A 25280-nucleotide genomic window follows, 5' to 3' on the forward strand; every position below is an offset into this window, starting at 1 on the left:
ATGATTGAGAAGTATTAATAAACTACTGAGACAACTGATGCATATGCAAACATGTGACAAAATATGCTAAGGGATTATATGCTAACATATTTTGTTATTTATATTGTGCTCAAATTTCCAGTTTTGCCACAGACAAGGGAAAGAAATTCAAGATATGATTTTCCTTGAAAGTTACCCATTAACTATTGCCTCTGAGAATGGAATGGAATTTGGGGAGAGATATTGAGGAAGCCTCAACCATGTCTCCAAAAAGTTAAAATTCTGTAGAGTTGGGTATTTGGTCAGCGTGTTCATCAGACTCATCTATTTGAAATATTTTATAATAAATATTTTGTTCTTTAAATATAAACATAAAAATAACTTAAAATCATAAACATGAGAGACAATGCCCTTCTTCCACCCACTCCACCTCTTTAATCATCATAAAGAGTGATCTATTGGGTTTTTCTCAGAAAATGTAATTACTTTGTAATGAAATGTTAATGCTATGTTCTATTCTTAAAGTCACTTGTTCCAGTAATAAAGCTATGGCTTAATAGAGTTGCTAAATTTTCTTCTAAGCCATTCTTTTAATATTTCATACTTGTCAAGTGAGCCAGGCATGATCGGGAGCATCTTTGTTTTTACATCAGGACCATTTCGGCAAAAACTCATCATCAGGCTGTCAACTTCAACATCTTCGAGGGCATGGTTTGCCATGGGGTGCCCCTGGTGACTATTTCAAGAGGCAAAGTGGTATACGAAGCTGGAGTTTTCAGTGTCTCAGCAGGAGACGGGAAGTTTATTCCTCGTAAACCGTTTGCTGAATATATATACAAACGGATCAAGCAACGGGACCAGGTGAGTTTGGGGCTTCAGGGGCTGTTACCACTGGCTGGACTGTCACGTGCTCCTGATGTTGGTGCTTGTATTATCACATACAATGGGGTAACATATTCCTGGGATGTCAGAAAAGGTTACGGACAAATAGAGCTTTCAAAGAAAAATTCATTACTGGATGGATGCATTTTCCTTTGCAGATTAGTGCCTATTCAGGGTTTCCTAATGGATCAAGTCGGGTTTTCCTAGGCAAGTTCAGGGCCCCTGTGGGCCTTTTGGCAATTGCTGTTAGTCAGGCTCGTCTCAGAAGTAGCCATCCAGAAAGATAAAAGTGCCACCGTTTTACACCTGAGAGAAAAAATGGGAGGGAAAGTGGGAAAGACTGTGGAGAGCCATCAGACTGCAACTCAAGCCCAGCCCCAAGGAATGAGAGAGGGAGAAAAAATACAGCGTGAGGAGCATCCTAGAATACCATCTCATTCAGACTAACAAAGGTTGAGCAACCTACAGACAGCCCTTGAGCCCGTTCCTGGGTTCAGCTATGTAGCGTGCTGTCATTGGCTGGGAGCAACAGTGGGAGGCGTGGCCTCCCCTATGAATAAAAACGTGACGTTCAAGCTCAACAACTGCCCCTTGAGAAACTATGCTCCCTGTAGTTGAAGGTCTGCAAGGCGCATCCTGGCTTCCCCAATAGCTCAGCTGGTAAAGAATCAGGCTGCAATGCAGAGACCCTGGTTTGATTTCTGGGTTAGGAAGATCTGCTGGAAAGGGGATAGGCTACCCACTCCAGTATTCTTGGGCTTCCCTTGTGGCTAAGCTGATAAAGAATCCGCCTGCAATGCGGGAGACCTGGGTTCGATCCCTGGGTTGGGAAGATGCCCTGGAGAAGGGAAAGGCTACCCACCCCCGTATTCTGGCCTGGAGAATTCCATGGACTGTATAGTCCATGGGGTCACAAAGAGTCGTACACAACTGAGTGACTTTCACGTTCAAGGTGCATTCATGGCAGGGTTGGGGTCAAGTAAATATGAATTCTACCTTGACTTCACATTTCCTCACTGTGTGGTCAAGCTTCTCTGTCGTCCCTGGGCTGCTTCCTCATCTAGAAAACGAAGATAGTGTTTCCTCCCCAATAGACTGTAAGAGTCAAGTGAGATTTTAAAACAAAAGGGACCAGTGGGAGGTCTATAAATATCACTTCTCTTTGTTTTCCCCCTTTGATGACTGAATTTATAATAAAGTCTTTGTAATAATCCTGTTGTTATAAGAGAGGTATTAAAAGTTATGTTCTTTTACTATGTCTTGTATTTTCACGTTTGTTTGTTTAGCTTATACAGTGTTTTCAACAATTTTAAAAATTCACTTCACTAAATACACTAACATATCAAAAATTTCAGATTAAAATCATCTAAACTGCTGGTTTGGGAGCGATGGAAGGCAACCAGTGCCCTCAATCTCACATGGTAAAAATAGGCTAGAGCTGGGTGACGGAGCCCTGCAGAGGCAGCCTTTATGACTTTCATCTGCAGGCTTCACCCATTAACGTTCCCAACCTGACCACATAACCATTATAGTTTATAACCCTTGGATTAGTTCTAAGGTTTCCTTGTCTTTTTTTCATTTTAAAATATATTTCTCTTTTTCCAAAGTTCTCTAGCTGTTTTCTAATTCATTTCATTTGGATCTTGTAGTCTCTTTGATTTCTTCCCTAATGTCTTATGAAAGTTTTTTGCTTATGGATTCTCAGACTTTGTTATAAATAAGATTCATCCTTTCTTCCTCTTTTTTAAAAATCACTTCCTAAAGCTTTGATTTAGTAAACAAGTACTCTGGAATGCTGTAAATTCTCAGAATGTTACAATTCTTCATGTACTGTATTTCAGTCAAAATATTTAAGGTTGCCATTTATTTTGCTGTGGTTAGTTTGTAAACGTTGATACTGACAGGTGACAGGTAGGTAGAAACCATAAGATTTCCGTGTATTTCTAAATATCATATGGTAAATTACACCAATACTAACATTTTCTGAGCTCTTACTGAGGCAAAGCACAGTGCAAGGGGATCTTGTCACTGTTAACAACCCTGTGGGTGAGGGAGTATTTATTATTTTCCCCACTTTAAATATTAGGAAACTGAAGCTTCAGGAAATAAAGTTCGTCATGTCATACAGGTCATATATGGCAGGACCAAAACATAAACTCTGGTTATCTGACTCCAAAAGCTATGTGCTTAAGCAATAAACCACATACTGTAAAACACAAAGGTTGACTTAAGTGAGTTAAGTAAGTAAGTGTTAGTTGCTCAGTCATACCCGACTCTTTGCAACGCCATGGACTGTAGCCCATCAGGCTCCTCTGTCCCTGAGATTTTCCAGGCAAGGATACTGGAGTGGGTTGCCATTTCCTTCTCCAGGGGTTCCCAACCCAGGGATCAAACCCGGGTCTCCTGCACTGCAGGCAGATTCTTTACCTACTGAGCTACAAGGGAAGCCCTTTAAGTGAGTTCAGTTTAGTTCAATTCAGTTCAGTCGCTCAGTTGTGTCCGACTCTTTGCAACCCCATGAGTCACAGCAGGCCAGGCCTCCCTGTCCATCACCAACTCCCCGGAGTTCACTCAAACTCATGTCCATCAAGTCGGTGATGGCATCCAGCCATCTCATCCTCTGTCGTCCCCTTCTCCTCCTACCCCCAGTCCCTCCCAGCATCAGAATCTTTTCCAATAGTCAACTCTTTGCATGAGGTGGCCAAAGTTAGTGGGAGGTAAATTATTCTGTACTAGGTTTGGGAAAAAATAATTAGAGACATCGATGGAAGCTAGTTCATTCATGACACTCATAGTAGTAATACAAGGAATAAACAGAAAGGCGTAGACTCAGAAGTGGTAAATCCAACAGAAAAAGTGAAAGGGTTAGTCTCTCAGTCGTGTTGGACTCTTTGTGATCCCATGGACTATAGCCTGCCAGGCTCCTCTGTCCATGGAATTTTCCAGGCAAGAGTACTAGAGTTGGTAGCTGTTCCCTTCTCCAGGGGATCTTCCCGACCCAGGGATTAAACCCAGGTCTCCTGTATTGCAGGCAGATTCTTTACCGTCTGAGCCACACTTGGTGGTAAGTTACTTGGTGGTAAGTTATGTGACAGGGTGAGGCAGCTCCTGGCTGTCAATACCTGCTGCTCACCAGCCGGGATGCCAGACTAACTGAGAACACCTCATATCAGTCTCTCTCAGTCGTGTCAGACTCTTTGCAACCCCATGGACTGTAGCTCACCAGGCTCCTCTGTCCGTGGAATGCTCCAGGCAAGAATACTGGAGTGGATTGCCATTTCCTTCTCCAGGGAATCTTCCTGACCCAGAGATAGAACCCAGGTTTATTGATAGACAGTATTTAAAAGACTGACTTTGCCTAAGTCTTCCTCTTGTTGGGAAAATGTTTGAGGCAGCCAAGATCACCACATGACTGGCTTCATCAGTTCTCTATTTCAAATTGTTGTTGGGTGTTTTGTTGGCAAAATTAATGCCAACGTCATTTTTTTCAGAGTTCATCATCAGTTTTGTGAGTTAGTTTCTTAATATTTTCTTCTGATCTCAACTTTGAAGGTATTTTAGTCCATGATTGCTTTTACAATAACAATAAGTAATAATTGTCTTAATTATTACTTAATAATAAACTTAATTATTACTTAACAATAAGTAATAATTATACAACAATTGTATAATATGTTGTTCTGAGCACTTATGATCTGTCAGGCACTGTACTTGGTGTAATTAATAGTTTTTATTTTACTTAATCTGCACAGCAAGCCATGTGAGAGATAGTATCATCCCTGTTTTACAGAATAGAAAACTGGCTCTCAGCAAAATTAGGTAAAATTTCCCTGGGCTAAGCAGTGAGAAATCATAAGAGCCAGAGTTTGTGGTAATGCCTTCTGTATTCTCACTATACCATGGGATTTCAATAGAACAAGAAAAAAGGACATAATTGTGAAACTCAAATCGTGGGGAATCCATGATTTTTAAGAGAGTTAATGTGGAAAAAGTAAATAAAGTGGATAAAATGAGGTTTGAGGATTCTGTGGAGATGTTTCAGATCTTTTTTTTTTTAATCTCCATTAGGCAAAGATAATTTTATAGAGGAAACATATCACACTGAAGTTAAGAAAAAGAGCTGTTAAGAATCCCAGATTTTATATTCACATGAGGTAATGAGAGCTCTTCCCTTAGTTTTCATTTAAAATATTCAGACTTCTTTGTGAGTGAGGATAAGAGTTTGAAGGCAAGCAGGAAGTGTGCACACCACTTCTCCTGCTCACCTGTTATCCTTTCCAAGACCATTAATCGCTCGCCACTCTGGACTCCAAAGCACAGATTGTAGAGAAATGCTAGGGTTTCTCAGTCCCAGAACTCAGCTGGTCTCCTGGCTAGAATGTTAGTTCTTTGAAGAACTTACTTTGTTTATGCCCAATACTTGCCATCTAGTAGGTGTTTGATAACTAGACAAATTGCAAATGGAAGGAATGAAGACTGTAGTTTCAGAGGTCATGGATAGGAATTTAGATAAATTTGCATAGAACATTGTCCCCTGCCTCATCCCAAACAGGGGGGTTATCTGTAAACTTGATTCCTATCGATGATTTTATTACTTAATAAAAAACTTAGTATCATGCTGTGCAGCTGTCACTGTTAACAGATATTATGAGGAAGTCCAAAGGAGAGAAATGACATTTTAATGTAGTTTGACAGCTTCAGGAAATTGTTACTTTGACATTTAAACATCGGATCCTTAAGGGAAAAAATTTAGATCAGGAGATGAAACATCAAACTTTATTTGATAAACATAATAAAATATATATTCCAATAAAATATATATTTCAAAAAATCGTTTATGGAAGAGTACTGGGGGATTCAGGGAAACAAAATAAAAGAGGAAGAACAAAAGTACATTGTCCCCTGGTATCTGTAGGGGTTTTGTTCTCAATATCGGCAGATACCAAAATCCACAGATTTTCTAGTCCCTTATACTGTTGTCCCCTTCTATCTGTGCATTCAACCAACAATGCATATGAAGGCCTCTGTAACAACAACTGAGATGTTCAAGAACATTTTGGAAGAACAAAATCAGTTTATATGTGATTCATTCTTCACCCCCCTCTAAAAGCTAGCTCTTTAAACTCAAATGGTTTATTATTCCTAGACTTTTTGTGTGTTTAGAGTGTTACATTTTTTTTTACCAAAATTTGGAAGTATAGGCATGCTTTCGATCATCCCCTTTTCTCTTTTCTCAGTAGTAAGCAACCCAATCTCTTTTGTAAAATAAGGGTCATGTTGCATTTTCTGAAGAAGCAGGAATAGCTGCATGGAGTCGTGCATGGTTTCAGAATACTGCTGCCCAAGCTTTTAAACTGGCTGTACCTTTGCATCTATGCACATAATTTGCCATTTAGATGCGATAAAATTGAGTGAATGGCTGATCTAATCTTTGAAATGGGTGTCCTCCATTTCTTTTTTTTTTTTTTAATACAAAGTTTCTCTTGAAATGAGTCTTGATATATCAATAGATAAGAATCAAGATGTTATTCACATCGGCTGACCCACATTATTTTTTTGGATAAATCTTTTTTTTAATTAAATTTTTATTTTTACTTTATTTTACTTTACAATACTGTATTGGTTTTGCCATACATTGACATGGATCCACCACTTAACAGTTTTTCAATGTCTTTCTCAATGTGGTAGCTCAAGGAAAATATTAATAATTGAGGTCATCATCAACTGCCATGTAATTCTAATTTTCCCAGATGGATGGCTAGTATTGAATAAAGTAAGTAGATCTCTTCTTACTTACACTTACAAAAGGTGAGCTGTGTGTTGGAGCCACATGTATGTATCCCAGCCCAGCTCCTTATTCAGTGATGTCAATTTGGTAGCTTGAAATCAGCCATGGTGGGAGCATTTACATGACAGAAAGAGGCACGTGCATTAAGTCAGGGCTTTAGGAGTGATGAGAGAAAGGGAAGGTGGGTTGTCAACATTTACCAGCACATCACTGTATACAGGGACTTTATAAATGTTTTCTTTTCATATTTCATCTAACCATTCAACACTCAGTAAATATTTGCTGAAAACCAATTAGGTGTTCAGTTCTGGAGAAATAGCTCACAAAGTATTTTGAACATTAAACAGAAACATTTGGTTGATTATCAAACATTATCAAAATGTGAATTTTCATTGTTATAGATCACCTCTATTGAGTCTAGTGATTCACCATCCCTTGGCAAGCTCAGTTCCATAAGGACCTCTGAGAACCTCGACATTCACGAGGTACTGAGTACCTATCTAAATTCACCAGCTGGGTGTGGATTTTATCTTCAGAGAGTCGCTGTTCCAAAGGAACTGCTTGGGGTTAGGTCAGCATCTGCTTTTTGTATTTGGAAGTTCTGTTGTCTTTATTACTATTTTAATATCTTAACCTCCATGGTCAGCATTGTATTAGGAACTCCATGGAATTCAAGATTCTTTTCTCTGGTCTTACTCGTCAGAAAATCTAGCATCTTAGCATTCCACTCTCTGCAGACAAAATACAGTTAAATTTTCTATCAACTTTAAGTTTCCTCTTTCCCCTGATCAGTTAACCAAAATGCAGTTATGCAGGTATAATGATTACAATTAATATTTATTCTAGCACTGTATATTATGATATAATTCTTTTTTGTCTTTCTATTCACTCGTCATAGTAACAATCGTCATTAAATACTGTGAACTCAAATTGAATTCTCATCTATGTGAGTAAACCACCAGCACCCTGCTGAGTGAGGTGCCATCTGTGTTTCCTATATTACTTAGGATAGCCTTTCATACTGTTTTACTCTCAAGCCCTTCTATTTGGTTGTGAACACATCAAGACAGGAAGAACTGCTGGCCTGGGCTGATCATCCAATTATGACCAGCCTTTACTAGGGGGGAAAGATGCCATCACCCAGGTCAGTCTCCCAAAGGTGTACATTCAGAACCCTAGTCTCTTGAGGTGCTCCTTGAGAAAGCTGTCAAATGATCGTAGATAATGCTACCCTCAGGTGATTCTATCGCCCGATATCATCTACAAAGTTCTAAAAAAAAAAAGTCCTGCAGTCAAGAAATCTCTCACTTAACAAATGTTTATTAAGCCCCAGGTGCTATTTCATCTTCCATGTGCTAGGGACACAGGTACAACTAAGATAGCAGTTCCTGGGCTCAAAGAACTGTAATCCTCCTTCAGTTTCAGCTATAGTTTGTTGCTGCTGAAGTTCTTGTTCTGTTTGAGATGCTAGTTACATCTCCCTGTGAAGAGGTCATTAGCCACTTAGATAAAGGAATCTGGGATTTGGGAGAGATTGGGGCTGGACATAAGATTTAGAAATCCTGGCATATATAAGATTTAAAACCACAAGTCTGAGGCCACTAGAGAAGAAAGAGAGCTTGAGAAAGAGCTCTGGAGCTGTCCACCTTCAGAGGTTGAGGAGAGGAGGGTAAGAGCCAGCAAGGGAGCTAAAGAGAGCTGACAGGTGAGGCTGGAAGAAACCCAGGAGAACACAAGAAGAGAAGAGAAGAGACCTACTTCCTTTATTCAACCCAGAACCCTCTGCTGCTTCATCCTGGCCTTTCCATAAGCTTTACGCTGCATTAACATTCTCTAAGTAATAGGTGTGCCCTTAGTTGGGAGACTTGGGATGGAGTCCCTGTCATTACTGTACTCATCCTGGATACCCAGGAAAGAAACCTGCTTGATTTTGATGCCCACTCCTAGGACAGCCTCTGAAATTATGCCAGATGCTGGTGCCCCTAGGACAGCCTCTGAGGGCATGCCAGATGCCGGTGCCCATGTCCAGGCTGAGAAGGAGATTTGCTGTTTGTCACCAGAGAGAAGCCACATGACTGCTTTTCCTGAGAGCTGCAGTGTCAGTCTACTTAGAAAACAAATGGGCAACTGAACTCTGGAATAACGCAGGGACAGCTTCACATTCTGCAGCACCAGCATCGTCACCTTTCCATTTCATCACAGTGAACATCACTGAGGTTCTAAAATGCACACAGAGTACAGTGCCCTGGGCGATAAACAGTACAAAGATGAACAAGACCTGGGTCTAGCATTAAAAGAGATTATGTAACCGTGTCCGAGGATAAGAAAAGATGAAAAGGTTGAAAGGACTGTGAGGCTTGAGACCAGAACTTGTATTGTCTTTGATTCCTGTCCACTTGTCTGTAAAGGGGAAGGCTGTGAAGTGTGGGGTGGCAGAAAACTCCCCAAAGAGGGTCAGTCTGTGCCCGAGGTGGCCGTTGGCTATTGCCATTCTGGTGGGAAACCAGTCCCTGCCCATCCCGAGCCTCACCAGCAGATGCAGAGGGGAGCTATGTGCAAGTGACACCTGGCCAGTCGGGGCAGAGCTGTTGGATGGCCAGCGTGACCAGAGAGACCAGCCAGGCTGAGAGGGGCCTCATGGCATTGCTAGTACAGTGACTGAGCAGCTGGAACGCAGTCTTAAGACAAGTGCAAAGGGCAAGTGCAACCTGGGGAGCAGCTCAATGGTGAAGCAGAACAAAAGAAGATGAGGGAAACTGAGTCAGCTCTGGCCAGGACAACAGACGCAAAGAAGAAAGAAGCTCAGGTGGGGGATCTCTTCCCTACCAACACCCTCCACCCTCGGTAAGGACTTGTCAACTATTTCCTGAGTACTCGTTATGGAGAAACAGACTAATACACTGTCCCCGAGTCTGCCGGAGGAGGCAGACTATTACACAAAAATAGAAAGCGGTAAGCAAGATACTCTGATGTGGCAGGCAGAGTTAAAGCTTCCTGGGCTGATGGTTGCCTGGGCTGAGTTACCGAAGATCCATTGCAGATATTTAGGTAAAAAACAGGGTGGGCATGCCACAGTGGGAGAAGACATGTTCCTGGCAGAAAGATGTTAGGAAGGATGCTGATTCACCTGGTTTGAGTCATCCCTGAGCCTGCAGTTAGGTCCAGGGAAAGGATCCTTCAAGGGACCAGCCAGCTTGTGGAACAAGCCCGCTCCTGAATGAGGATGATGGGGCCCAGGGTTGACAGCCCGTTTAAATCACCAGCGTTGTCCCTAAGGAGTCCAGGAGAGACGAAAAAGTACAGATGAAAACCACAGACATAAAGCTTTCAAAGGAACTGTTGTAGAAACAGGGAAGTGGGAGGGGGAACTGATGAGGAATACACGGCACAAAGGCAGGTGACACAGATTATCTGCACGCTGATGTCATTTTCTCCAAGGGCTGTGAAAAAGCTGATGATTGAACTGAAATATGCCACGGGTTTTGCCAAGTGCAAATAACGACTGGAAAGGAGAAAGACGTAAGACTTTAGGTTGTCGGTAAGAGACAGTTTGAAGGAAGGTGGAAGCAAATCCTGGTTTTCTTGGACAGTCCTGGATTATGCCTGTTCATTATGTTTAATGCCCTTTATGCTCTCAGAGTGTCATAGTTTAGACGGTAGATTTGTCACTTTAGTTTCAAGTGCACTTCCCCAGTGACTCAGGGGTAAAGAACCTGCCGGCAATACAGGAGACACAGCACACTCGAGTTCAATCCCTGGGTCGGGAAGATCCCCTGGAGAAGGAAATGGCAACCCACTCCAGTATTCTTGCCTGGAGAATCCCATGGAGAGAGGAGCCAAGAGTCGGACAGGACTGAGCGTGAGCATGTTGCAGGTTGCATTACATGGCTTAGGTTTAAGTATATATATACCGCTGGGCTTGGAAAGTCAACCAGGAGAAGGAAAAACCTGGAGACTTAAGACCTGAAAGGGAGATTGTGATCAGAGAGTGAGGAATTACATACGTTTAAAGTTTCAGGAATTGATGGGCTCCAAGTAACCACGATGTCCAGGGGCTGGGTGGCAGCCATGAGAGGTTGGTGTTTCATTTCTCCATGTCGATGTTCGAGGTGATGACAGGACCCAGGGTGAAGGGAGGGACTTAGCTGACAGTGAGCCGAAATGGAGGTTCAGCAAAGCATCCCATCGGACACAGGAAATGGACAGAGGCACGGACTTGTGAGCAGAGGGCAGGGGTCTTCCTATTCACTGAGTGATCAGCTTGTTTCAAATTCTGCAGCTGTAGGGATGGTCTCCATCTTGTTCTCTGCTTTATCCTCTGCGCCTGGGGCTGGTGTGTGCTCAATAAGTATCTACTGAATGAATGAAGAAAATGCTTTGTATCTGGGAAATCTCATGTGCCTGAGATGTGGGTTTTATTCCCTCCATTTCGTAGGTGAGTAAGTAGGCTCAGAGGGGCTTATTAACTTGCTAGTTTCCTCTAGCCAGTAAATGGCAAAGCTATTATTCAGACTTAGACCTGCCTTTCTCTAAAGCCCACACTGTTGATCACTATAAGATATTGGTTTTGATGGTAAAAATAAGACAAACATACACGCATACGTGTATTTATTTGTTAAGAGCTTATTATACACTTGGCATTATTCTAAATGCTTTACATATATTTAATCCTCTCAACATGTAATTCTCATAACCAACTTATAAATTAAGTGTTGTTACCATCCTCAGTTTACAGCTGAAGCACAGTGCTTAGTAACGTGCCCAGGCAAGCTGGCTCCAGAGCCCATGCCCTTAATGATGGTGGTTTACAATTCACCTGACCTGTCAGGGAATTTGTTTCCACACTGATGAAGAATATAATTTACTTCTTATGAATCCCTTTGTTTAGATAGTCCTGATTTCAAAACACTGGTCAAACACTGAATTAACTCTGGCTGAATCCAGGGTCCCACTACCCAGTTGGCCAGCAGAGAGGTATAGATCCAGATGGGAAATTCTGTGGAAGGCCCGTTACAAGCAGAGACGATCAGGAAAATGAGGAAATACACACAGATTGCTAGAATCTGCAGCAAAATGCTGCAAGTCTTAAGACATGTACAACAAAGAACTCTGGGAACGCAGACACCTAGGACCGAAGCCACGGGAAAAGACAGAATGTTTGATAAGCCTGTACGGTGGTTATAGAACCCAGTGTGTGAGGATATGGTAGAAATCCCAGAGAAAGTTGCAGTGGAAAGAATGGTGTTAAGAAGTGTTCCCTGGGCCTTTGTCTGATGCAGCCTGATGTTCCCTGGGCCTTTGTCTGAGCGACCTGAGGTCGCTGGGAATTTCTGTGAAAGGGTAAAGAGTACAAGGCACATGATAAATTCACCGCCTCATTTTTGATCTCACAATTCATTTAGATAGCAGAATTTAGCCTTGAATTCTAAAAGTCAATAAACCACAAGAGAAAAATGAAATGCTCTCTTTCAGACTTGCACACCTACCCCCGTGAAGCGTGAACCCTATAAAGGAGAAGTCGTCACACTGAAATCCAGAGAAGACTCCACACACGGGACCAGGAAGCAGGCCCAGCCCTGAGCCACCTGCTGTGGGTAAGGGACAGTGGGCACAGCAAGGTTTCCTGCAGCACAACATATGACCTTAGCCTATCTCTTTGTTCCTGAACGGTTGAAGAGTCCAAGATCAAGGTCAAAGACTTCCAAGTGACTTAAGATTCAAGGATAGTTTGGCCAAAGGGCAGACTGATAAAAGACCTCTTGACGCAGAACGCCTGGGTGAGCCTCCCAAGTTGAAGAAGGCCTTGAGCTAGCTGGAGATTTATTCTCTGAGATGTTAGGAAACATGGCACAGAGGCTTGGAAAACCAGATATAAGCAAGAGGCTGGTAACACAGAGGGACCTGCTGTTGAAGAAGGTTGCTACTACTTAATACCAAGAGTGCAAGTTTATAGTCAAAATGTATAAGCTTATTAGGATTTTATCTGGAAGTAATAAATCTTCGTATTGTAAAGGCAACCATGTTCTAGAATAAGTGAAAAATGAATCGAATGTTGCTTTAGGTGTAATTTTTCAGGAAAATTATTTGACAGTATATGATAAGCTTTATTTCACACTTAGTTTTAGAATAATATTACAGATATGGTCATTAAAAAATTTTTTTCAGTGCTTCATCAGTTTTCTCTTTTCTCACTCAAATCTGTCCTCTTAAGCACCTATGATCATCATCTTTGTCAATTTTCTTTTTCTTGTTTTTTTTTTTAATTATTATTATTTTTTCAGTTGTTTTCTGGTCCTGCTCTGCCAACTGCCTATTTGGTTGGGCTTTGCTGTGATTTAAACATTTCTCTAATATTTCTAGTGACTTCATGAAATCTACATGTTTTGTTTTACAACTTCACTAGCCTCCATGTTTTTTTTTCTTTTTATTGTGTGATATATTTTCAGATTTGCAACTCGTCACATCAGCAAAAGATTACAGAAGAGGTTGACATGATGGACAGGGAGAGATGTTTGTGTTAATTAGGGACACTGTCCGTCAAAGGATTCATTTTACATACAAATCCAGTTAGGCGTTGCTGGTTTGCACATTATGCTAACCTATGCTTCCTGACATAAACCTTGAGACTGTGATGGGGTGCTGTGTACTCCCAGCCGTGTTCTTTTTCATTTGAATGTTGTTAAGTCTTTAATAATGCTGTGCAGCCAACAGTTCCAGCTTTGTTGTCATTTCCTGATGATTGGAATTATTCTTCCAATCCAGGAAAATTGTATGAAAAGTTCAGAGGAAGATTAGCAAGAGGAAGACATTCTGTTGAGTGGCATAACATTCTATTACCAGCATTTGTAGGAGCGAGATTGGTGTTTACTTTGATTATAACATTTCTTGGGGGTTAGGCTTCGGTTCTGCATCTCTTTGTCGGGGAGAATGTTATTTGTCGGGGAGAATGTTACACTCATTTCCTTTTATTCTGTTCAAAGGTAAAATCAGAGAAAAGGATGCCGCTGTTCCCGTCCCAGTTAAATGCTGTCAGCCCGTGGAGAAGCAAGCCTTATTTCAACTCCCTAAGATCCTTTTGAAAAAATAATCTCTCTAGGCTTCTTTGATTTCCTTTCAGAAGCAATTGCTGTCTTTCTTACTGTGACTTTGTTGCTGTGTAAGATTGAAGATATAAATGAATATTATTGTGAGAGAAAAAGTCTGTGTGAAAATTCATTGATGATACTTTAAAATGTCATCTTTGTTTGTACCAGATTTCTTACTTTGAATTTTTAAAAATCACTTTCCCGTTTAAAGTTTTATAATGACTACATTTATTTTAAAATAGCTAACTCTGTGATTTTACATTCTATTGTAATTCATAAGCATTTAGATCTTTATTATAATTAAAAACATTTAGATCTTCATTTTATATCCTGTTATCCAGTTATGTATGTCTTCTCCTAAGTAATGGGATTGGGAGTCTGGGAGGTTGGTTTTGATTCGAAAGCATAATTTCCTGAGAGACATCTGCTTCCAAACTCTTGGAAATCAGATCTCTCAGCAAACCCCATGTAATCAAATAGAGTATTCAACCTTAGAATACCTCCAAGGCAAATTATCCAATCACACCAATGAACACAGGATTTGAGGGCATTAAATGGAATCGGTTTGGCTGAAAGATGCTACAATGAAACCTTCCCTCCCCATGCTTCCTTTTCTATGCTGTGATCCTTCATGTATGCAGAGAGGCTGAGCTTATATTTCTTCCCCTGGGTAACTAGGCCAAGAGGGATTTTAAAAACATGTGGTAAAATTCAGGCACTTATGTTCTCATGGCAGGCAAATCTGCCCCAACTTACTCACTTAGATGTGGGATGTATTCCCACTTTTGATAAAGGGTGGTAGAAATCCAGTTTTGTGCTGTTGTTCAGTTGCTAAATCACGTGCAATTCTTTGCAACCCCATGGACTGCAGCACACCAGGCCTCCCTGTCCTTCATTATCTCCCAGAGTTTGCTCAAATTCGTGTCCATTGAGTCGGTGATGCTATCTAACCCAGAGAATCATCTCATCCTCTGCTGCCCCTTGTCCTTTTGCCTTCAATCTTCCCCAGCATCACTCTTTTCAAATGAGTCAGCTCTTTGCATCAGGTGGCCAAAGTACTGGAGCTTCAGCTTCAGCATCAATCCTTCCAATGAATATTCAGGATTGATTTCCTTTAGGATTGATTGGTTTGATCTTGCAGTCCAAGAGACTCTCAAGAGTATTCTCCAGCACCACAATCCGAAAGCATCAATTCTTCAGCACTCACCCTTCTTTATGGTCCAACTCTCACATCTGTACATGACCACTGGAAAAACCATAGCTTTGATAATATGGGTCTTTGTCGGCAAAGTAGTACTTCTGCTTTTTAATACGTTGTCTAGGTTTGTCATAGCTTTTCTTCCAAGGAGCAAGCATCTTTTAATTTCATGGCTGCAGTCACCATCCACCAAAGAGATTTTGGAGTGCAAGTAAATAAAATCTGTCACTGCTTCCACTTTTCCCCCTTCTATTTGCCATAGAGCGATGGGACTTCATGCCATGATCTTAGTGTTTGAATATTGGGTTTTAAGCCAGCTTTTTCACTCTTCTCTTTCACCCTCAAGAGGCTCTCTAGTTTCTCTTCACTTTCTGTCATTAAAGTGGTATCATCTGCATATCTGAGGTTGTTGATAGTTTTCTCACCAATCTTGATTTCACCTTGGGATTCATCCAGGCCCACATTTTGCATGATGTACTCTGCATGTAAGTTAAATATACAGCCTTGATGGACTCCTTTCCCAATTTGGAACCAAGCAGTTGTTCCATGTAAGGTTCTATTTCTTTTTGATCCGAGTACAGGTTTCTCAGGAGACAGGTAAGGTTGTCTAGTATTCCCAGCTCTTTAAGAATTTTCCACAGGTTTTTGTGATCCACAGAGTCAAAGGCTTTAGCGTAATCAGTGAAGCTGAAGTAGATGTTTTTCTGAAATTCCCTTTCTTTCTCCATGATCCAACAAACATTAGCAATTGATCTCTGGTTCCTCTGCCTTTTCAAAACCTAGCTCGGACATTTGCAAATTCTCGGTTCACTTACTGCTGAAGCCTGTCTTGAAATTAGTAATCATTCTCTGCTTTCCCATAGTAGCGTATTGGACACCTTCCAACCTGGGAGCTCGTCTTTCAGCATCATATCTTTTTGCTTTTCATACTGTCCATGGGGTTCTCCAGGTAAGAATACTAGATTGGGTTGCTGTTTCTTTCTCCAGTGGCCCACGTTTTCTCAGAACTCTTCCCTATGACCTGTTCAGTCTTGGGTGGCCCTGCTTGGCATGGCTCATAGCCTCATTGAGTTATACAAGCCCCTTCACCACAGCAGGCTGTGATCCATGGTGTGGGGAATCCAGTTTACTCAAACTGCAATTTATCTTGACTACAGAACAAAAAGGATGATGAACTATTGGGTTGGCCAAAAAGTTTGTTCAGGTTGTTAGTAAAACCTTACAGCCAAAGCTGAATGAACTTTTTGGCCAAACCAGTAAGAATGGATACTTTTGATTTAGGGTGCTGGAGAAGACTCTTGAGAGTCCCCTGGACTGCAAGGAGATCAAACCAGTCAATCCTAAAGGAAATCAACCCTGAACATTCATTGGAAGGACTGATGCTGAAGCTGAGGCTCCAATACTTTGGCCACTTGATGCAAAGAATCTACTGATTGGAAAAAACCCTGATGCTGGGAAAGATTGAAGGCAAAAGAAGAAGGGGGGTGGCAGAGGATGAGGGGGTTAGATAGCATCACTGACTCAGTGAACATGAATTTGAGCAAACTTTGGGAGATAGTGGAGGACAGAGGAGCCTGGTGTGCTGCAATCCATGGGGTTGCAAATAGACACTACTTAGTGACTGAACAACAGCAATACATCTACAGAAGAGTCACAGGGATTTTTTTCCTCTGGTGAGTGATAGTGAATAGTGAAGTCACTCAGTCGTGTCCGACTCTTTGCAACCTCATAGATGGTAGCCTATCAGGCTCCTCTGTCCATGAGATTTTCCAGGCAACAGTACTGGAGTGGATTGCCATTTCCTTCTCCAGGGGATCTTCCCCAACCCAGGGCTCGAACCCAGGAGAGATACCTTAAAATATCTTACCACTTTTCTTCTCCATGTTGATTGACAATAAGAAACTGGACAATATGATGACCAAATTCTCTGAAAAGAAAGTATTGTTACTTTCTCATCTAGAAGCCAATTTTCACTCATCCTTTAGAATTCAGCTTAAATATCACCCTCACTCAGAGGCTTCCCCAGACCCAGCATGGTAGGGTTAGGTCCCCTTTCTGACCCTCCATATCAGGGCCACCATGTACCTGATCCCATAGTACCATAGCTACCTGTTTTACTTGTCAGCCTCCTCCAGGAAACTGAAAACTTGTTCAGGGAAGGACCATCTGGCCCACTGTTACTTCCCCAGCATCTACCAGAGTGTCAACCGTTGGGCATCTGATGGATCATTATTGGAGGACCTGAAGGAATTCCTGCTAAGTTCCTAGATTGATACTGATGAAATTAGTGTGAACTCTCAACCAAATGAGGATTAATTTTGTGGAGTATTTGAGTGTGGTGGTGGTGACTGATTTAGTCGCTGTTATGTCTGACTCTTTGCAACCCCATGGACTGTAGCCCTCCAAGCTCCTCTGTCCATGCGATTTCCAGGCAAGAATACTGGAGTGGGTTTTGTTTCCTCCTCCAGGGGATCTTCCCGACCCAGAGGCCGAACCCGAGTCTCTTGCATCTCCTGCAATGTCAGGCAGGTTCTGTACCACCTGAGGGACCAGGGAGGGCTTTAAATGAAGAACACTAATTCATTACTAGTATTTGATGGATTTCTTTGGGAGAATGAAATAACCATAGGATCTGCATCAACAAAATAATTTGAAATGAATGTCAGGATCCCTTTGTTGCTCTCATTAGGTTTTGTCATGATAATGTTTGTAGAAGCATAGTTCTAAATAATGACATAAGGCAATGGAAAAATATGATGCCATGTTTTTCAGGATTGCTTCTGGTACACAAAATAAGGGTCCCTTAGTCACTAAACAATTACATTCTCAAGTCTTGTCCAAAGACTAGAGGGAAGTAGTAGCTTTTTTTTTGTTGTTTAATATTCACTACTTCCTCTGATAAATAGCATGATATACTGGGATGCAAAAGTATAGGATCTAAACTTCTGTTTCCTAGTTTGAGGACTTAAGTGGTTTTTAAAATTAAAATACAATATGAATTTATCAAAACATACAAAAACAAAAAAAAATTGACATAATCACATTTAAGTGAGTGAAAGTCGCTCAGTCGTGTCCGACTCTCTGCGACCCTGTAGACTATACAGTCCATGGAATTCTCCAGGCCAGAATACTGGAGTGGGTAGCCTTTCCCTTCTCCAGGGGATCTTCCCAACCCAGGGATTGAACCCAGGTCTCCCGCATTGCAGGCAGATTCTTTACCAGCTGAGCTTCTATTATCCATTTAAAAAAGAAAAGTTTACAGCTGAAGAGCCCCATGAACCTCTCTATTCATTTCCCTTTCCTCCCCCAGAAGGTAACCAATGTCCTGAATCTGGTGTTTTAGTCCCATGTACAACTTTTATATCTTTGCTATATATGTACATATCTCTAAGCATTGTTTTGTATGTAGTTAAATTTCATAAAAGCATTATAGGGACTTCCCCGGTGGTCCAGTGGTGAAGACTCTGTGCTGCCAATGCAGGGGGTATGAGTTCAATTCCTGATTGGGGAATAAGATTACACATGTTGCTCAGCCAAAAATTAAAAAAAAAACATTATATAGGATGTATAGGTCTTTTCTAGGCTTCTTCTTCTTTTTTTTTTTTTAGTATGTATTGTTTTGCTCACATATTTGGAAGTTATTTGTTCTGATAGGTCTAGCACTAGTTATTATCCATTTTATTGCAATTCAGTAGTTCCTAGTATAACCATACCCCACAGTCTACTTACCCACATTCCTACTGATAGACATTTAGCTTGTTTCCATTATCTTGCTACCACAAACAACACTGCTCTAAGCATTTTTGTACCGATTTCCTTGTGTTCACTGGACATTACTCTAAGGTGAATGCCTTAAGCAAGACTGTTAGTTAGATTCTGGCAAATCCTTCTTCAACGTGGAAACTTATGCCCTCCATAACAGGCTAAGGGTTTCTGTTCTTCCAGATTCTCACCAACATTAGATGTTGTCCAACTTACCAGCTTTGCCAATCAACAAAGTTATCTTATCCTGTCAAAGTTATCTTATTGGAGATTTAATTTGCATTTTCTTGAGTGCTAATGAGGTCGAGCTCCTTTCTATCATGCAGTTTAATTGATCTTACTAAGCATCAGTTCCTTCATTTATAAGATGAGATAATAGCATCTTCCTAATGCACATGGATGCTGTGAGGATCACAAAGCCCATACTGTGCGGTCAACACAGGCTAGCTAGGACTTCTGCTAATAGGAACATGATGAATTAATAAACAGCACACTGCCCAGAGACTGCCAAAGTCTTGACTGCTCCCTTTCTGTGGGGAAGCTCACCAGGCTCAGGAGTGCCAGATCCTTTGACAGCTGGAGAAGCATGGAAGCCAAGGCTGGAAGGGCGGAGTAAATGGGTACAGGGTGAGGGAATAGCACGGGCCTGGAGAGAACTCTGAGGTCAGTGGGCATGCGGGCCCTGAGGCCTGGACCAGTTGAGAAATCAGCAGAGCTACAAGAGGAAACATGGAGGATGAGCAGAGCCTGGCTCTCAGGGATGCCTGCAGGTCCAGCAGATCCCAGGGCTGGCATCTGCGGCTCCACCTGGGACCCGCTTCTCTCAGCGTTTTCTCTTCCCCTCTGCCTGTCCACCGTAGAGGAGGTGGCATCCTGTGGGGGAGAGATTATGGGCCTGTCACAGGCTTTAAAGTCACAGAGCTGGATTTGAACCAGACGATCTAGATACTTGACCTTCTTGAGTCTGTTTCCCCATTGGTAACGTGGGAACAGTTAATAACACTTCCTCACTTGGGACGCCTTTGAAGGGACTAATTGAGATGATATGGAAGGTGACTTCTGTCCTCATTGCCCCTCCCCCACCTGTTTTTACTCTTTTATTTGCCTTTTTTCTCATTTATCTGCTGCTGAACCCCCTTGAAAGCACAAATAGATTAATTAGATTTCTTTGTATCAAGCCCACTTGCTCCCTTTCCTTCTTTTTGGACAGTATCTGTGGACATGTTAAAAGAAAGAAAAAGGCAGTGGGTCTATCATTTACTATTAAACACCTACTGCTTATAGAACACAAACCAAACCCCTCAGTTTTTTGTTTGTTGTTTTTTAATATTTATTTATTTGGCCAAGCCTGTCTTAGTTACAGCATGTGTGATTTCAGCTGTAGCCTGTGGGTCTAGTTCACTGACCAGGGATCCAACCTGGGCCCCCTGCATTGGGAACTCAGAGTCCTAGCTACTGGACCACCAGGGAAGTCCCCCTAGATCCCTCAGTTTTGGCTGCCACTGTCCCTCAAATGTACAGTGAGTAGCACAAAGAAGCGCTCAATGAATTTGTCTCAGGAAAAGAAGACAAAGAAGATGATGGTGATGGAAGAAGGAAAGAGAAATAATTCACAAATGAAGATGAACAGTATAGCAAACCATTATTTGTGTTCAGGGCTCAGGAAGGCATTTATCTCAGGAGCTATCCATAGGATATCAGGGAAGTTTATAAAATTAAAAATGACCAGTTGTGAAATATATTTGCCCACTGTTTAATTTAGCCTATACAATAATCTAGCAGGATAAAATAGCTATGTTATATTTATCGTTCAAAGTATTTGCAACTGCATTGTAAGTTCCTCAAGGGCAGGGACGGTTTCTTAACAGCTCGTGCCCCAAACAACACCAGTACAATGTTTTACTCAGGGCAGACCTTCACAGTGGGCTTGGTGAACAAAAATTAAAGTACTGTGGCTGAGACAATTTAAAGGAAAATGTCTGAGTCTGGAAAGATTTGCTGAAAGAAAAGGATTTTAAATCCTGTTGATGAAGACAGTCACACGTGGCAGAGGAGAAAAAGAAGTACGTTCTAGGGGAAGGAACAGTATGGCAAGATCAGAGGTCAGCTCATCCAGGGCCGTCAGCCGTGGAGGTTCGCTGGGGACAGGCCACTGTGGTTCTATGAGCCAACCGAGGTTTCCATAACAAGCTGTTGGAGTTAGGAATTTTTAACAGGGCTTTTTCAAGCGTTGCTCTTCATCTTAGAATAGGATGCAGTCTCCACAAGAACACAGAACCTTCAGCATTTTCTTTAATGATTTCTATAAACATGCTCGATTGACCATTAACGTAATATTTATTAGGCCCTTATTGAAACCATGCAGGACCCTCTAGGGTTCCTGGGCATAGAAGCCTTTCTGTGCTCCCCTTTTCTTGTTTATAGGGAATAGATGCCAGCCCCCATGACCTTCCTTGAGTTGCAAAAGGCAGATTGGAACTGTTGCTAATCAGGGAAGGGAGGGGATGCAGAGACAAGGGAGGAGACCACCCGAGCCAGATTAAAGGAGCGTAGGCCCTGCACACACCCTGATCCTTATTGGCAACTCCACCCTTGAACCATGGCTATAAAACTCCGCACCAAATCCTCCTGGGTTGGGACACACAGTTTTTGAGGCATGAGACCATTGTGTTCCCCTTTGCCTGGCCAACAATAACGCTATTACTTTCTAAGATTTGATTAGGTACAGGTTCACAGGTGAAGAGTTTTCAGCATCACTGTGAGGTGTCTCGACCATCACTGGAACTCCCCCACACTTCATGTTTATGCCCATCCTAGTCATCACCTAGTGAGACTCTGATGGTCAAGTCTGCATCTTGACCAGGTACAGCCCCCACAGGGCTGAGTGAGTGCCCACCCCACCCCCTCCAGGGGCGTTTCCTCCCATCAGCACCCCGGGAGCTGTCCAAGCTCCACTCACAGCTTTGCAGACAGACATTTGGGGATTATTTATTCTCCACTCCCCCTTCTCTCAGGGCCTGTGTTCTTTTCTTAAGTGGTTTACAATTCTCTGAGTCGCTTTACACCTTTCGGCCAACTCGCCGTCAACTCACCATAAAGCATTCTCTCGTCTGGGGAATTTTAGTAACAAGACCGCTTGCTTTCTCTTTTCTAAAAGAACACGCTGAGCTCCCTCCAATCAATATTTACTGGGTGTAGGTCTGCTGAGAGGGAGAGAGGTTTACAGTGCATTAAGAAGATGTAGACACAGCCCTCAGGGAGCTTATAATGAAAATGTTATGGGGAAAGGAGTCAAAAAAATTACTAAGATTCTAAGGAGTGGATACTATGCCAGTAGTGCTGGGATTTTGAGGGAGTTGTCAAAAAAAAGGATTTTCTTGTTGTTGTTGTTGTTGTTTTCTCCCCCTCCTCCCTTTTCTCCTCCTCCTCTACCTTCTTATAGGCAACAAAAGAAAAATGAAGGTTTCTGAATCCTAGAATCTACCTTTATGTCATGGTTCTAACTAAAGAGGAAAATTGAGGGTATTTCTCTTTATTGAAATTCGTTGGAGGACAATGGTTTAACACTAAGAAGGAAAGATTCTTAGAATAATTTGTGGGGGGTGGGGGTGGTGAAGGCAAAGACTCAGAGCCCCGAAAGCTGTGCCTCACGCACCAGAGGACACATGACATGGACAAGAAGCCCAGGATTCAGGGTGAAAGGACAGCTTTCATCACGGCGTGCGGTCTGGGGCAATTTCTTTGCATCTCAATTTCTTGATCCATAAAAAGGAAATGGCAATATCTGCCCTGCTTACTTTACTGTGTTGAGCTGAGTGAAGCTTGTGGACAATAAAACAGTATGAATGTAATGAGTATAATATGATTATAAACTCAATTTCAGGACCAAGAAGTTAGTTATTCTAGAAGCTGAAAAGGGAAAGTGTTAGTCCCTCAGTCATGTCCGATTCTTTGTGATCCCATGGACTGTATCTGGCCAGGCTCCTCTGTCCATAGGGATTCTCTAGGCAAGAATACTGGAGTGGGTTACCTTTTCCTTCTCCAGAGGATCTTCCCGACCAGGGATTGAACCTGGTCTCCTGCATTACAGGCATGTTCTTTACCATCTGAGCTACAAACCAATTCTGAAAGTTGGTTTGTAGTAAAAAAAAAAAAAAAAAAAAGACTCAGAATGAGAGAGATCATAAAGGCCATGGGAGAGTTAAAAATAAACTGGTGAGATCACTGTCATAACAGAAGGGCACTTTTGAGGGGAGGGTGCTAAGAAAGGGAGAAAATAACTGAGAACTGAACAAGTTTAACAGGACACAGAGAAGGAGGAGGTGTTGCTGGGTCCCACTGGAGGAAGCTGGAGGTATAGTTCACTGCTATGCAGAGCAACTGGGGTTAGGGAAGAGCTTATAATGTGAGCATTTACTATGAGTCATTGTACCAGCCCTACTGAGTGCCACATGCAAAAGCCAGATCCCAAAAGAGGCATGCCAAGTGGAGGCTAGGACAGATTCGAGAGCTCATGGAGAAGATGTACTTAGCTGGGAGGATCAGGACAGTGAAATGAGTTGGACGCTGCAGGCAAGTTCTGAGAAAGCTCAACAGGAGGCCATGGGAGGGAACATGTTAGGACAAGCACGTGGATATCTGAGCCCAAAAGGCTGCCAGGAAGTACAAAGATCTGACGTAAGGATGGAGTTGGAAGCCAAGAAGATCAGTTCGGAAGGAGCTGGCATCCTAGGCAGGGTGGCAAGGATGCTACTGGATCTGGAAGGAAGCTTGGCAGACACCCTGGATTAGGTGCAGAGCTGCCGGGCACAGACAGGCTGGATTCCCAGGAACAGGACCTGAGGACAGTGTTTAGGTCTTGCTCATCCAGAGACCGCAGGCTCCTCGTGACCTGGAACCACGTCTCCTTCCTCTCTGTAGCCTCACCCGCCCAGCATAGTGCCTGGCATTCAGAAGGCACTTGATCAATGTCTGTTGGAATGAACCAGTGAATGAAAGACAAATGAGTAAAGCCAAGTTCAAAATACCCAACAAGCCATGAATTTTATTCCCCTCTCTGGTGGCTTTGGGCAGCCTCTGGCTTTCCACCTAGTGCCACATAGTTCATGGGGAACCACCCTCGTCATCCCTCCTGAGAACTGCTGACCATCTAGCATGTCTCCTCCCCTTCCCTTCACACAGTGTGTGCGTTCGAGATGGCCACGTTCCACTCAGTGGCTTGTTTCCATGGCAACTTGCTCCTTCATTATGCCACACTCACCCTGCCTCTCATTACCAAGCATTGCAGTATCTTTTTCAGATGTCTAACCCTGGCAGTTCCCAGTGTGTTTACATCCTGTCCTGATATAGAATGTCTTACATTAAGGGAACATTGTCTTCTCAGAAAATTAACTTTAAAAATTGCATTTAAACACATTATGGCATGATTTCTTTTTTCCAACTAGAAATAAAAATTTTCTCGACAGCTTCTTTGCCAAGAAACAAGTTCCCTTGTCAGCCAGACTTGTTCATTGATTCCTTTCAAAACTTTTTTTCTCCACGTGTATTGTAAAGCCCTGGAAAAGAGTCTCCAGGAAAAGCAGTTGGCTCCTGAAGTAACATATGGCTCTCAAACTCTCACTTACATCGGCAGACTCTACCTCCTGCTGGTCACTGCCATGGGCAGACCGCAGCGACCTCACCCTTGGCACCGATGAAAATCTGAACACCATTCCAAGAAAAAGGAGGCACAAGAGTCACAGTGCACATAATGTTTTTTCCTTTTGTACCTGAAAAGGTCCATTTTTTAAAAATGTATGTATATATTTTTTGAGTGTAAGACCACTTCTACTTATTTTTGGCCACGCTGGGTCTTTGTTGCTGCGTGCAGGCCTTCTCTAGTTGCGGTGCTCTAGCTTCTCGTTGCATTGGCTCCTCTCGTTGTGGAGCACGGGCTCTAGGTGTGTGGGCTTCAAGAGTTGAGGCTCGGGGGCTTAGTTCCCTCCCCACACCCACCCCAGCATGTGGAATCTTCCTGGACCAGGGATTTAACCCATGTCCCCTGCACTGGTAGGAGGATTCTTATCCACTCACAGTGCACATTTAATTTCATTTTATTGTGTCATTTTTATTAGACTGGCCCATTTGTGTCTTAAGACTCCCGACCTGGTTTCATCACTTTAATGAAGATGGATCTAGCCAATCTGTTCTTAGAATCCATCTTGGTCCCCTCGTAACATGTGTCTCGACCTCAGTCTCTTTCTCAGCTGTCACCTATATTAAGAAACACTCAGAGGAGGCCCACTAATGGTGGTTCAGGATCACATGATCTTTTCTTTTCCAAGGTAGATTTTTACATCTGCAAGGAGAACTGTCTGCCACACACCTGCCACATGTTGCCAGCATGGCTGGGCTTGTCCTTGGTCCAGCAGCTCATCCTGTTCCTCCTTTGGGGCCTTTCACCACTCCTTGCCTTCCTATAAGACACCAGATGGATCGCTACACTTGGGTCTCTCACTTATAAGGTCCCTCAGCTCAGTGGATTGCTGGGCTCTTCCATCTAGAGCTTTTCCTCAACTCCCAGTGAGCCTCTATGTAACAGACCATT

At 42.4% G+C, this 25280-nt stretch overlaps 1 protein-coding gene across 2 annotated transcripts in view; it reads left to right on the forward strand.

The window, feature by feature from the left end:
• Window positions 1-14060, forward strand: part of DPYS (dihydropyrimidinase) — a 100963-nt gene extending 86903 nt beyond the window's left edge. For both annotated transcript variants that reach the window (XM_040261896.1, XM_040261897.1), the window contains exons 8-10: window positions 633-840; window positions 12122-12243; window positions 13630-14060. In XM_040261896.1, the coding sequence (XP_040117830.1) occupies window positions 633-840; window positions 12122-12229 (316 nt within the window). In that variant the 3' untranslated portion in view covers window positions 12230-12243; window positions 13630-14060. The remainder of the gene's footprint in view (window positions 1-632; window positions 841-12121; window positions 12244-13629) is intronic.
• Window positions 14061-25280: the final 11220 nt, after the last annotated feature.

The sequence above is a fragment of the Oryx dammah genome, unplaced genomic scaffold (assembly GCF_014754425.2).
Source record: "Oryx dammah isolate SB20612 unplaced genomic scaffold, SCBI_Odam_1.1 HiC_scaffold_19, whole genome shotgun sequence".
Taxonomy (NCBI): Eukaryota; Metazoa; Chordata; class Mammalia; order Artiodactyla; family Bovidae; genus Oryx; species Oryx dammah.